Below are 14804 nucleotides of genomic sequence, written 5' to 3'. Positions count from 1 at the left end.
TAGAATGAATTTACATTAATTGCAATGAAAATGCTTTAATGATCAATACGACAATATAATAAAAAGATATGAGAAATATTGTTATTCATTTAATAATTGTTTTCGTATCATTGATAAAAATGGAACAAAAGATCAAGAACATAAAAAGTTCAAATAACTGTTTTATGTTGCATATATAAGACCTGGTTTGGGCAAAGTGCTTTGTTTGCAAACAATAGTAGAGCCTATTTTCGAAAGGGTAATTAATAAGCCAACAGGTGTAATTAACATTAATATATAAATATATGGTACTAGCATCCATATTGTAACCATATTAGCATGTGACACTGCGTCATAAGTATCACTTATACCACAATACAATTATTTACTTTGTTTAGAAACCAAAATAGAAACAGAAGCAGCTAATTGTAGTTTGCATTATTACCAAAAGCCGCTTGTTTATATAGCCTTATTCATCTTCCTTGAATTAATAAGCCCCTTTATATCAGATTGCGGTGCTTAATGATGCTCATTACTATGTCTTCTAAGAGAGATGTAGAGACAACTGAGAACTTGAAGAAGAAGGCAGCTAAGAACTGAACAAAATTAATAGTATATTTCTGATAAAATTGGGCGAAGTGCATGTGGGTAAGGTATCACCCAAGATTAGCCTGTGCAATCTAGAAAGGCTAATCAGGAAGCCACTTTCTGCTTATAATGCAGTCTTTTAATTCAAAGAAAGTCTCTTCTCAGAAAAGATATAAGAAAAAATAGTGTCATCCCTGAATAGCCTTTTCCAACTGCACAGGCTAATCTGGCACTTTTTGCGCATGCTAGTTTTCCTTCAGCGATGCAAAATGAAAATCTGGTTTTCTGACCTGCACTAAAAATGCTGTTACCTTATAAACCTGGATTTAGTCAGTCAATGTGCATCTTAATAAAATTGTGAAGCAAAGGGTTACAAGTACTTATAATGTACATTACAAAATATGAATGATTTTTTGTCAGTACTTATTAGTTTTGGGCTAGAATTTTAATTCTGACCAGCACTCAAAGTTAAACAAGAGATTGCCAAAGAATATGGTCCCCTTTAAGTACGGGTAAAACTCCACCATTGTCAGTATTTTTTTTATTTGTTGCCATAGCAACCAGAATTCTTGATGTATGAACAAAATGAATTGACGTGAATAATCTCCATATTACCATCTGTCCATGTTTTAAGTTTCATGAAAAAAATATGAAGAACTTTTAAAGTTATTGCAGGATCCAATAAAGTGTGACGGACTGACAGACTGATAGACAGACTGAAAGACTGACGCACAGAGCGCAAACCATAGGTCCCCTCCGGTTCCACCGGTAGGGGACACTTATCTAAAGGAAGGGTAAGCAAAAGTCTCTTGGCAGGAAAATTGTGACACTGATTAAGGACAACAAGACTTACATAACCGATGGACAAACCCCTTACAACAAACACGAAAGAAGTAAGCATATTTGTATTTTTTTATTACAATAATTATTTCTAAAAATCTTAAGTAGACTAACCTCATTAGTGTTCCAGCGATGCCTGAACTGTGGCAAAATGTCTGCCGCCTTCACCGCCTCGAGCTGCTTGGGAAGCTGCCCACATCCCCCGGACCCGAGACCTGAATACAGACATAAGCCTCACTCTCGAAAAACTGGTATGTGCGAAAATCAGGGATAACACTTTCCACTTATATTTCAGTTTTTGTTTAAAGGAAGTTAAAGAGAAAGTGTCATCCCTGATAAGCCAGTTCAGACTTTACAGGCTAATCTGGAATGAAACTTTATGCATTATGTATGAAACCTCTTTATTTAAAACAAAGGGTCCAATGTGAGGTATAAGGGCACCTTAATTGCTTTGCTATATGAACTTGCTTTTGAAGTAATTACAGTGAGCATCTGCCTTAAAATAGGTTAGTCCTTAGTTTGATCCTGACAGTTGCGTGGGAGTTTCTAGCTTGGTTACTGAATAATAATTTTTAGTTGTTTGCTTGCAATAGAAAGTTTGTGTAATAGATAGTTTCATAGTTTGTTTCTATTTTATTTACCTTAATAATAGATGTACATTATTGATCCAATTAAACACAGTTGTGTAATTTCCTGTCTGTTAAAATTCCCTTCCTATCATGCAGTTGCAATATAGTTGAATAAAGTTGTATTATAATGACTGGAATATTTATTAAAAACCAACCTTCATCTTTTTCAGAGAGCAAACAACTGCAGTGCCTTCAGCCCTTTGATTAACCAGTGCTTGCATTACAGAATGATGGTAGTAGTGTGGGTTCAATTCATGGTTTACCATGTTACTACTGAATAGACCTTGCCCTTCTCAAAATAAAATACACTTTTTAACAAAATACGCTTTAAAAAGTGTATTTTTTCTGCATTTTTACCGAAAAGTGTATTTTTTCTGCATTTTTTTCATAATTAAGTGCACTAAAGTGCATTTTTTCTGTATTTTCATTATCTTTAAGTGTATTTTACTGTACTTTAAGTGTATCTTCTGTAGACAAAGTGCATCTTTTTATATAATAAGTGCATTTTTTCAATGAAGTGCATTTTTTGTGCATATTAGTGTATCTTCTGATTTGCAAAAAAAATATTCTTTCTGTACAAGTGTAGTTTTAGTGCATCTTCATAAAAAAGAGCAACACTATAGCAAATAACTAAAGTTAAAGGACAGAGATATAGTGTTTAATTGGAGGATTGTACTGAATTCTTTTTTATCTTCACATGATGTTTATGGTCTTATTATTACAATTTGTCTGCTCATAAAATATGTGAATCATTAGAGCAGCTTTTAAAGGGAAAAGTACAACTAAATCAGGCTGTGGGTAAATAATTAAAAATATTGAAAGTGTCAAAAAAATTATGTGGGCTTGCCAGAATCAATTATATCTTCACAACATAAAAAACAAGTATTTGAACTTTCTTACACTGATATTTAACCCCAATTCAATTAATGTCTACCACATTGACTATTAACATACATTTTAAAAGACAATTTAAATAATATTTATAATATTATATTTATTTCATAACACCATTCAGTATGTTATATTGAAATATTCACAATTACATATAATATGCTAAGTGTGCTGTGTATTATTCAATAAATATCAGATAAGATCAGGATCAGATAAGAGATCAATTAGCATCATAAACACTAATCCCTATCAGTGCTCCATCTAGCCAAAACAAAGGGGTGTTTATAGAATTTTGATTGGTTCTGGGACCATCTATTTGAAAACAAACCACTTTTGATTGGTTGGAGCACAGCAAGTTATTTGGAGCACAGGAAGTTATTTTTGTAAACACTTTGGTTTCAGCAACTTAAATTGAGCTAAATTTTTAGGTATAATTCAGTAACATTAATTCTAGTGTCAAATGTCTTGAAATTCTTTCAGCACATGAACTATTGTGTGATGAAAACAATGTGTATTTACTACAATGTGTAAATCAACAATAAGTTTGTTGCAAAGAAGATTCAAAGTGGGTGGTTAAAGTGATCAACAACTGCCGTTTTTGTTTTTTTGGAATGCTGAAGAACAGCTGTAACAGGTTTGTATTTTCATTTCTGCATCTCTTTTTAATTAAACTAATTATGATCATTATCATATTTATGTATTGTCACTGGGAAATGTAACTGGATGAGTAAATGTAATGCAATTTTAAGGAAAAAAACACCATTTGAATTATTATGGCTGTATTTTATGGTTATTGTCATCTTAAAATTTATTTATACCTATTTCTTGTCATTAATGAACAGATTTCTTTCCCCCATATTTAATCAGAACTTTAATATTTTATATTTGAAGGTTAAACCCCAAGGTGAAATTTACATTGATCGGAAGATCCATTGGACAGAATGTGCATCATCACCTGCCAAAAAAGGGAGCAAAAAGGGGACTACCTGATGTATGGACATGTATACCAGGCCAACTTGAGGGGAACAGAAGTGGGAAACCGTGCCCTGTAGCTTGTCCTTGACCAAGAAAAGATGGATTTGTTGAGAGGTAAAACTATATAATAAAGGTTATTGCAATTCAAAGACGTCACACTTCCGACCAGTCCACACAGCCAAAGGAGACCACATATATTAGTACATTTATTAACAGTATTTTCTATCAAACATAATTTCTTTAAATTATTTATGAAAAGCGTTAAGTCACATATGATCACGAGATTAAAATTGCAAAAATAAACAAACAAAAACAACAAGCCAACAAACTTGTTTTGATTTAAATTTATGATATTTATAGCAACTGTTGAACAAGATTACCATAACAGCAATATTTAACACTTACATTATAAAATATCTTTCAGGACCTGATGTCAAATGAGATCATGCACGAGAAGCGCCTCGCAGACCATGACAGTAGTATTCAGACCTGATCAGCTGGTGAAGTGCTCTATAAAGGGTTGTTTATGAATGCATTCTTTGTAAGGAACAGTGCATAACAACAAATATAGTGACAGGGGCTAAGCTGCTAAATATTGTCAGAATGTATGCAGTGAATTTCTTTGGAAATTCAAAACAACCTGTACGTACTGGCTCTCAGAAGGGCATGTTTTAGCGCAATAATGAACAAAAAAAGGAAGATCTTAAAAATAAGGTATAGATTTATATAAATTTCATGAATACTGTTCATTTATCATATATTTGGATCCAGAATGTCCATATTAAAAAGGGATTTGGAATTAATGTAATATATAAAAATCTAGTAAATGATAGGGAAAACATTTCAGCTTAATGAGGGGAAATCTTTAATATTTTTGAAGTGGAAACCACCTGTATTTGGCTGTTAATCAGTTACCGATAATCAGAAGGGAGAAAAATCACTGGTATGAGCTTGATATTTTCAATTGTTAATTCCAGATAGGCAATAGCCCGTTTGAATCCTCTCTTTTATGTAGATATGTAACATTTGTTTTTGTTTTTTAAGGTTTAACATTCTAATAAAAGTGTGTATTTATCTATTGAATTGTACCTTTTGTTTTTTATGTATGTGTTTACACTAACCATTCATTTAAAGAATGAATGCTGACTTCAAAATGCTGGGATTTTTTTTATATTTGGTTAATTTTTAAGCATATTAATTTGAAGTGATGAAAAGTACACTTGAGCGTATAATGCGCTTAAAAAATTCACTTCCGACACTTCAAAAAGTGTATCATTTGTATGACTGAAAATGCACTCAAGTGTATTAATGCGCTTAAAAATTCACTTTTAATATTGTACGGTGTATTATTTGTATCACCGGGAATGCACTCAAGTGTATTAATGCGCTTAAAAAAATTCACTTTCAATTTTGTAAGGTGTATTATTTGTATCAGTGGAAATGCACTCAAGTGTATTAATGCGCTTACAAAAATTCACTTTGAATACTCAATGAAGTGTATTTTTTGCATGACTGGAAATGCACTCAAGTGTATTAATGTGCTTAAATAATTTGCTTTTAATTCTGTAATGTGTATTATTTGAATGACTGGAAATGCACTCAAGTGTATTAATGCGCTTTAAAAAATTTACTTTGACCATGAAGTGTATTATTTGTATGTCTTAAAATACACTCAAGTGTATAAATGCACTTAAAAATAAACTTAAGCGCACTTATTATCATAATAAATGCACTTAAGTGTATTATTTTGTGGAAAAAAAATACACTTAAATGTATAAACACACTAGTAAAAAGTGTTTTTTTTTAACAGATTAAAATGCACTTGTTAAGCAAAAAATACGGTGCCAATAACATGCGCATTAAATGCGCATTTAATGTGCATTTAATGCGCATTAAATGCGCATTTAGTGCACTTTTTCGAGAAGGGTGGCTTATAATTATCTGGCTTTCATTAATAAAAATGTTAAAAAATATTTAATATTATATATAAACCTTAAGTTATTACTCAATAATTTATATAAATAACACAAGTTTTGGAAGTTATCATAAAATGTTGATGTTTCTTGATAGTGGATTGTTTAATTCAGCTTTAATTCACTGTTCAAACATAATATTTATGATTGTTCCATTTAATTCCAGTCTTTGGAGTGGAAGTTGCCTGCATGGATTCGTAAAGTTGGCATACATGTAGCTGACATTGCAAATTCTCTTTGTAACCCGGCCAAAGGTTTAAGTCACATTTTTTATATTAAATGCCAACGTTATAGATATGTATTAAATGGCTTTTCATACCAGGAAAATCTAAAATGTAACAGAAATTCATTAATGATTCATCACAGCAAATGGGTCTCCCTTATTATTATGATTACCCCTCGAACAGTCATAATTCATCACTTTCAATGTAATAATGTATATTATTATTTTTATGGGCTTTGTAATCAGCCCCTGGAGGAGACCCGGGACAGGAGCGATAGCAATCAAAAAAGTATCTTTTATACCACAGAAATAACAACATAAAACCAGACTGATCAAAACAGACCATAATTTCTGGGTATAATCAGACCCACCGACTGTCCAAAAAAAACCTGACTGTTAAACTCTTTCAGTGCTGGAACCGAATTTTGGAGGCCTTTGCATACAGTTTGGATCCAGATGAGACGCCACACAACATCAGGATCTACAGTGCTCCAGCTAGGATTTGAAAAGGGCAGGGGGGGGCCTTTTTGTCAAAAGGGCACTTTGGACGCGCAGTATTTTGTCAAAAGGGCACTTTCGAGCACGCGGGCGTTTCTGGAATGCTTCCTCTTGCATGTTAATTTTTATGTTATTAATAATTGTTATAACATAATTTTTATTATTCCCATTATTATTAAACAATTCAAATATATTGTCCAAGATGAGGAATACATCAATTACAGTGTATTGTAATAAGAGTTTTATTAATATGAAAAAAAAATTAAAAAAAATTGAAGGGCAGAGGGGGCCCTAGGAAGGGTAGGGCGGAGGTTCGGGAGGGCACGGCAGGGCGCCCTTCGATCTATGCCTAGCTAGAGCACTGATCCAAACTGTTTGCTATTATGATAGTATTCTTTGAAAAAAAATGAAGAAAATGCTAAATTTAGAAATTCAGCAGATGACAATTTAGCCGACGTCACATTTCCCAGCATGCAAAGGGTTAACTGTAACTGGAATGATGTATAAGCAGACACCCTTCCATCTTCTTTCAGAGGTTCTCACAGTATGCGACACCATTCAGAATAACGACCACACAACACTCCGCGAAAATCAATATTGCCAGAAGCTTGGTGCTTGTTTTGAGACCCACAGGGAAAAACCTTGGTGGGAAATTCGAGAACTGCACAGCAAAATGAACGATGGTGAAAAGTTATCATTTTATTGATTCATACAATGTAATAAAGAGTTCGTAAACATTAGTTCCACGTTGTCTCAAACATCATTTCAATGAGGACAGAGGTGAAGGTAGTTTTTCATTGATTAAAACAGGATATGTGAACAGTATTTTTTTTCATTTTGCCTAATCTTTGCGGTACATCAAAGTGACCAATCACAAAAATTCAACCTTAATATTTGTTCACATTGTGTATTTAAGATATTGAATTGATGATTTTAGGCTACTTACAAATCACATCAACAATCAATATCTATTAACTCTTTCAGTGCGGGAACCGAATTTTGAAGGCCTTTGCAAATAGTTTGGATCCAGATGAGACGCCACAGAACGTTGCGTCTCATCTGGATCCAAACTGTTTGCTATTCTGATAGTATTCTTTGAAAAAAATCGAAGGAAATGCAAATTTTAGAAATTCAGCAGACGACATTTTAGCAGACGACAAATTTCCCAGCATGCAAAGGGTTAACCTGTATCTCAATACCTGACAGGAATATCAAGTATCTTATCAATGTTCTTCATAAACATTTGAATTGCCAGAAATATTTTTTAAAGTAGCCAGCGACTTAAAACAAAACTCGCATTTAATGCTGTTTTGAATAGATTTTGGGGGGAAAAGTAGCTGGCGCCAAGGTTGTTAGTAACTGGCGAAATCGCCGCGCTGCCGCTGATTAAGGAGATCAACACTGTCTAATATGTGTATATCGAAACTATTATTGAACTTCCATATTAGTGTTACCACATACCACACACAAGATTTGCATTACCAGAATAAAGCTTTCCCCAAGTATTCATTATTGATAGCATCTAATGATAGGTCTAAAGGATTCCTTTCAAAACTGCCGCCTTTATTTCCAGAAGGTCTCATCAGGAGAGGCATGAAATTGAACAAAACCATTAGGGAAGCAGTTTGACTATTCAGACCTTGCCAGTATCAGTGTCCCAGGGTATTTGTTATGGTAATATCTATGCATAATAACAATTATTGGCTGATTTTAGCATAATTTTGATTATTAGCAATAGTTAAATTCATCAAACCTGGTTTTACTGTTCTTGGCTCTTCTACCAAGCTTTGTATTGTAGACTTCAGTAAAATGCTTTCCTAACATAATGTTAGAAAGCCATTTCATAAAGCATTATTGAGAGGAAGACTGGAATGAATGAGTTTGGGATAACAATGGGAATTTAACATGAAACATAATCCTATGAAAATATTATAATTTAATATTCCTGTAATCCATTTAAATACTCCCAATGAAAGATTTTAAATGCTGTAAAATGACGATAAAAAGAATGTGTTTACCGAAAGTTAAACAAATTCTTTATCAGTAAGAGTTTCCTCAAGTATTCATTATTGATAGCACATAATGATAGGTCTTTAAGATTCCATACACAACTGCCAGCCTTTATTTTCAGAAGGTCTCATCAGAACCACAAGGAGTGGCACGACATCCAAAACAAGATGTGTTTGTGAAACACAATGTCCCCCTATATGACGTTTGACCTTGTAGGATGACCTTGACCTTGACCCTTCACCACTCAAAATGTGCAGCTCCATGAGATACACATGCATTTCAAATATAAAATTGCTAGCTTCAATATTGCAGAAGTGACATTACATGAGCAATTTTGACCCATATATTTGACCTTGAAGGATGACCTTGACCTTGACCTTTCACCAATAAAAATGTGCAGCTCCATGAGATACACATGCATGCCAAATATCAAGTAGCTATCTTCAATATTGCAAAAGTATTCATAAAATTAGCGATTTGGGCAACATATATTTGACCTCTGACCTTGAAGGATGACCTTGACCTTGCACCACTCAAAATGTGCACCTCCATGAGATACACATGCATGCCAAATACATATATCAAGTTGCTATCTTCAATATTGCAAAAGTACTCATAAAATGAACGATTTTGGCCACATATATTTGACATCTGACCTTGAAGGATGATCTTGACCTTGACCTTTCACCACTCAAAATGTGCAGCTCCATGAGATACACATGCATGCCAAATATCAAGTTGCTATCTTGAATATTGAAATACTGCAAAAGTGTACATTAAATGAGCAATTTTGACCCATATATTAGACCTTTGACCTTGAAGGATGACCTTGACCTTTCACCACTCAAAATGTGCAGCTCCATGAGATACATATGCATGCCAAATATCAAGTTGCTATCTTCAATATTGCAAAAGTTATTGCAAATGTTTAAGTTGGCGCAAACCAACCAACCAACCAACAGACCAACAGACCAACCAACCAACAGACCAACAGACAGGGCAAAATCAATATGTCCCCCACTACTATAGTGGGGGACATAAAAACCATTAGGTCAGCAGTTTGACTATTCAGAACTTTCAAATCTTGGTGTCCTGGTGGATATCATTATGGTAATATGTATGCATAATAACAATTATTGGCTGATTTAAGCATATTTTGGATTATTAGCAATAGTTACATTCATCAAACATGATTTTCTACTCTTCTACCAAGCTCTGTTTTAGAGAATTCTGTAAAAAATTCAGCATACTAATGACAAAAGTTCTTTACATCATTTTTTGTATGGTGAAAATGTTTTGAAGTGTTTATTGTGATACAATAGGTTGTTGCAATCAATTTATTTTTGCTACATTGTAACTTTAAACTGCAGTTTTGAGTCCTTTTCATTCCAAACATTTTAGGGCTAATTTGCTGTATCATCTTTTCAAATAATTATGAACATGTAGGCTTTTGCACTACAAAATATAACACTAATAAAAGGGCTCCCAGTGAACTATAAATAATCAAAATAGCAGTTCAAACAATCAAAAGCAAAATGCAAATTCTTATATAATTACAATGAGACCAACACAATGTTACAGGCCTGCATATGTAAGCAAACTTAAAGCAAACCCTGTTCGTAATTGAACAGTGCAGAGAACGTGGGCTTGTATAACTAAAAAAGTTTCATGCTTAAAACTGACACACTTGTTTGTGACACAAAGTACATGACAGTGATGTAAGTATCCAAATGTTCAAGTGCACTAAACCAGTGTTCTCCGGAATCACCGGCGGCCGGCGATTTCGCCGGCTACTGACAGTCTAGGCGCCGGCTACTTTCCCCAAAAATATCAATTGGAAACGGCGCAAAAAACGCCCGATTTAATTCCAGTTGTGACGCGATTTTTCAATTTCGTCTTTCTATTAACTAACCGGATGTTTCTATTCTATGCGCGTTAATTTTGCGCCGAACAGGAAGAAGCACGGATAAAACCGATCGATAAGTACACTCCACGCGTTTTCCCCATTTTCTCTCGCTTCTCCGCGGGCAGTGACCTGGAGGGAGATTAAGAAAATCCCGCGATACGCGGCGTTTGCATGATTTTGGACGCGGCGGTTAACGATCGGCAAAATTGATAAGCCGACGCGGCGGCCCTCGGCAATTGCAACGCGGGGGAAACTCCGCGTTTAACGAGATAACGATCAATTTTACGTTGTTTGACTTCCTGATTTTCAAATAAAATTACATTTATTACAAGTACATACATGTAGTATAATATATACAATTAAAGAAAAACAACCAAGATAGATCGATCCCGACGTGGTTGTAGAAGTAGTTGTTGTTGTATAGAAAACTCGTTGATTTACGACAAACAAAGCGTCGTCTTTTAACTGATACTTACCAATTAATATAATCACAGTTTGCAAAGTTTTCATCTTAGCAGGTGTTTTTTCTATACTGAACATGTAGACAAATGACCGAGGACCCTATTAAAAGTCACGCAAAAATTCGCAATATGTGTGAATTGACAGTTTGACGTCATGAAAGAAAAACCGCTTCCTGTCTGAAGGCATGAAAAACACACTGTTCTCGCCGACAAAATTGGCTTCCTTTGTTTGGCAATCAACACACTAAACCAATGGGGTGTTTATAACTCAATAGCAACTGTCGAAATATGTAACTGCACGTGCTTAGCTCCGCCTTTCGAATCTTTTACAGGGAACAAAGGGTGGAGTTTAACAGTTAATTGAACACGTGTTTTACGAAAAGTTGAGTCCTGAATGGCCGTAATTACTTGGTCTAAGCTTTGACACAACAAATAAATCTATCTCGGATTTTCCGACAAAGGCCATTTTCCCAACTTTTTGTACAGTTACTAATAATGGCGTCCGCGTGTTTACGAAATTCGAAACACATTCATCTTAAATAACGGTGTCTTGTTGGATAATTACTGGATTTTATTTTTTTATTTTATTTTTTGGTATGCCCAGTAGCACACTGCTAACGCGGTGTTGCGCGGCGGTCACTGATAAGAACGGAAATCGTCTGCATTTACCGACTTGGCTAAAGTAATACACGCCGCGGGAATTAGCGAACGCGGCGTAACGCCGAGCGTTTTATCGAGATCACCTCGCTTTCCAACGTCGCGTGAACACTCGCTAGCAGAAAAAAACCCGCGGAGGGAGCGCGTTTTTTTTGGGAAAACGCGTGGAGTGTACTGTAGTTCGTATCTTTCCGTAAAAGATTATTACCCGCTTTTTAAACGCTCGTTTTTCACGGAGATTTCCGAACACAGATGGTATTTTTAGCTTACTAAGGAAAGTTTACGGCTAATTTTAGCTTCGAAGATCATTGTCATGTAAATGCGCCGTATTGGAAGCGTTTCAGATGCCCTCCACGCCCTTGGCATGGATGACCAAGGATCTGGGCTAGATTCTGACTATGGATCTTCAGATTCAGATTCAGATTATTAAAAAACAGTTGTTGCAATTTCATGTTTCTTTTTTCAAAGTTTGTGAGAGAGTTATTCAATAAATTTCAAATAAATATTTTATTTTCTATGAAAAATGCTTGGTTACTTCAATCTAAGAAAAACTCCCTAGAATGCACCAGATTGCACCATTTCACTCATGTACTTTTAAAAAAATCCTGGGGGAGACCCCCCATACCCCCCCTGCCAGGAGGGGATACCCCTCCCGCACCTACCCCACTCGCAACTTCGCGGCTCGTGCACGTGACATGCCGCATGCTTAGTCACTGGCTACTTTAAAAATATTTCTGGCAACTTTAGATTGTATGGAGAACACTGACTAAACTCTTCCAAGAATATCACGATATACAGGAAAATAATATCTTGCCCTTCTACACGGTTTAAACAATATGTAAAACTTAATACATGTATTTTCTTGTTTATACGCAGAAAAATTTTAAGACTACTTAAGGACAAAAAGTTTACATGTGCAGCCTGACAGACTAACTGACCAACCAAACAACATGGTAATTCAAGTAGACATCGACAAACTGGGATGGGAGCATAATTATCTCCATATAGCGTATACATATATGTTCCAGTTGGCATTCAATATCTTGATACAGGGATTGACATAAGTACTTTTGTAAGTTGAACTGTTAGCTTAGCATAGTCAGTAGAAAGAATTATCTTTATTTTTTGCATCAGAGTAACAAGGAAACAAATGACTTGCACACTTGATACATACTACTGGAAGTGGCTGACCCCTCTGGCAAGGTCACAGGGGTCAAGGTCACTTCAGTCTCCATGGGTGCCAGGAATCACCATCAGCCCATGGCGGACACCTTCCTTCAGTTACACAGGTGCCATCTTCTGTAACAAAAAGAACATGATGTAGGATTCAATAAAAATTCCATGCTGATACCCCTGACAGAAGCCTTTTGAGTCATTGACTTTAGCCTTTTGCATGCTGGGATATTTGTCTTCTGCTAAATTGGTGTCTGCTGAATTTCTAAAATCATCATTTTCTTCATTGTTTTTCAAAGACCACTATCAGAGTAGCAAACAGTTTCGATCCTGATGAGACGCCACGTTCTGTGGCGTCTCCTCTGGATCCAAACTGTTTGCAAAGGCCTTCAAAATTCGGTTCCTGAGCACTGAAAGAGTTAGTCTTGGTCCGAAATTAGGTTAACATCAAAATCAAAATGAGGTAAAGTGATGCTTTGTGTTGATGATATGCAAAGACATAATCCAATGGAAAGTATCATCAATTCTTTGCAGGAATAATTATTGATACTATACAAAACATGTCGATATAGGTTTACCTTGAATGGACAGCCAGATGGACTTTCATATCTTAATATTGGGGAAATACAAACTAAATGTACCGTATATTCCCTTATATTTGCTCCAACATAAATTTAAGCAATCCTCCCAATAAAAAACAAGAGGGCCTGTAAGGCCCTAAGTCGCTCACATGAGATTCAAAGGAACTGACCGGTGTTCTGTGCAGCCCAAGATGTCATTAGAACAAAATGTTCTTACCAACTTTCATGACAAGTGAAAGGGCTCCTAGTGAACTATAAATAATCAAAATAGCAGTTCAAACAATCAAAATTAAAATGCAAATTCTTATATAATTACAATAAGTTCAACAAAATGTTACAGGCCTGCATATGTAAGCAAACTTAAAGCAAACATGGCAGCCACATTTTTCAACAGACCTGAACCATTTTCATACACATCCAAGATATCATTTAAACAAATATACTGACAAAGTTTCATGAAGATTCATAAGTCCATATAAGCAAAAATGCCCCGCCCACTGGTGGCCATGTTTGTCAAGCAACAGGAACCATTTTCGAACTTGTCCAAAATATCACTCGGACAAATCTTCTGACTAAGTTTCATGATGATCGTAAAATAAATATGGCTTCTAGAGTGTTATATATAACAAGGTTAAACTATAGCTATATAAGGAATATTGCCACCCCCTTGGCGGCCATGTTTTTCCACCAACCAGAACCATTTTCGAACTCATCCAAGATACTATTGGGACAAATAATCTGACCAAGTTTCATGATGATCGGACAATAAATGTGGCCTCTAGAGTGCAAACAAGTTTTTACTAAAGCATGATATATAGCCATATTAGGACAAATGCCCCGCCCCCTGGTGGCAATGTTTTTTAAACAACCGAAACCATTTTTGAACTCATCCAAGATATCATTAGGACAAATCTTCTGACCAAGTTTCATGAAGATCGGAAAACAAATGTGGCCTCTAGAGTGTTAACAAGGTTTTACTATAGCCATATAAGGAAAAATGCCCTGCCACCTGGCGGCCATGTTTTTCAACCAACCGGCATCATTTTTGAACTCGTCCAAGATATTATTGGGAAGAATCTTCTGACCAAGTTTCATGAAGATTGGACAATAAATTTGGCCTCTAGAGTGTTAACAAGATTTTAGTATAGCCAAATAAAGGAAAAATGCCCCACCCCTTGGCAGCCATTTTTTTTTTAGCAAACATAACCATTTTCGAACTCATCGATATCATTGAGACCAATCTTCTGACGAAATTTTATGAAGATGGGACAATAAATGTGGCCTCTAGAGTATTCACAAGATTTTACTAAAGCCATATACACAATGTACATGTATAGCCATATAAGGAAAAATGCCCCGCCCCTTGGCAGCCATGTTTTTCAAGCAAACGTTACCTTTTTCGAACTCATCCAAGATATCA

The 14804-nt window shown here is 35.2% G+C and overlaps 1 protein-coding gene across 4 annotated transcripts in view; it reads right to left on the bottom strand.

Annotated features, from left to right (window-relative positions):
• LOC127881504 (calmodulin-binding transcription activator 1-like) overlaps nt 1-14804 on the bottom strand; it is an 81330-nt gene that overhangs the window by 46853 nt on the left and 19673 nt on the right. For all 4 annotated transcript variants that reach the window (XM_052429416.1, XM_052429417.1, XM_052429418.1 and 1 more), the window contains exons 2-3: nt 12805-12929; nt 1522-1622 (exon numbers count right to left, since the gene is read on the bottom strand). In XM_052429416.1, the coding sequence (XP_052285376.1) occupies nt 1522-1622; nt 12805-12865 (162 nt within the window). In that variant the 5' untranslated portion in view covers nt 12866-12929. The remainder of the gene's footprint in view (nt 1-1521; nt 1623-12804; nt 12930-14804) is intronic.

This window comes from Dreissena polymorpha, chromosome 5 (genome assembly GCF_020536995.1).
Source record: "Dreissena polymorpha isolate Duluth1 chromosome 5, UMN_Dpol_1.0, whole genome shotgun sequence".
Lineage (NCBI taxonomy): Eukaryota > Metazoa > Mollusca > Bivalvia > Myida > Dreissenidae > Dreissena > Dreissena polymorpha.
The sequence above is the reverse complement of the archived record's forward strand: the minus strand, read 5'-3'. Positions and strand labels throughout refer to the sequence as shown.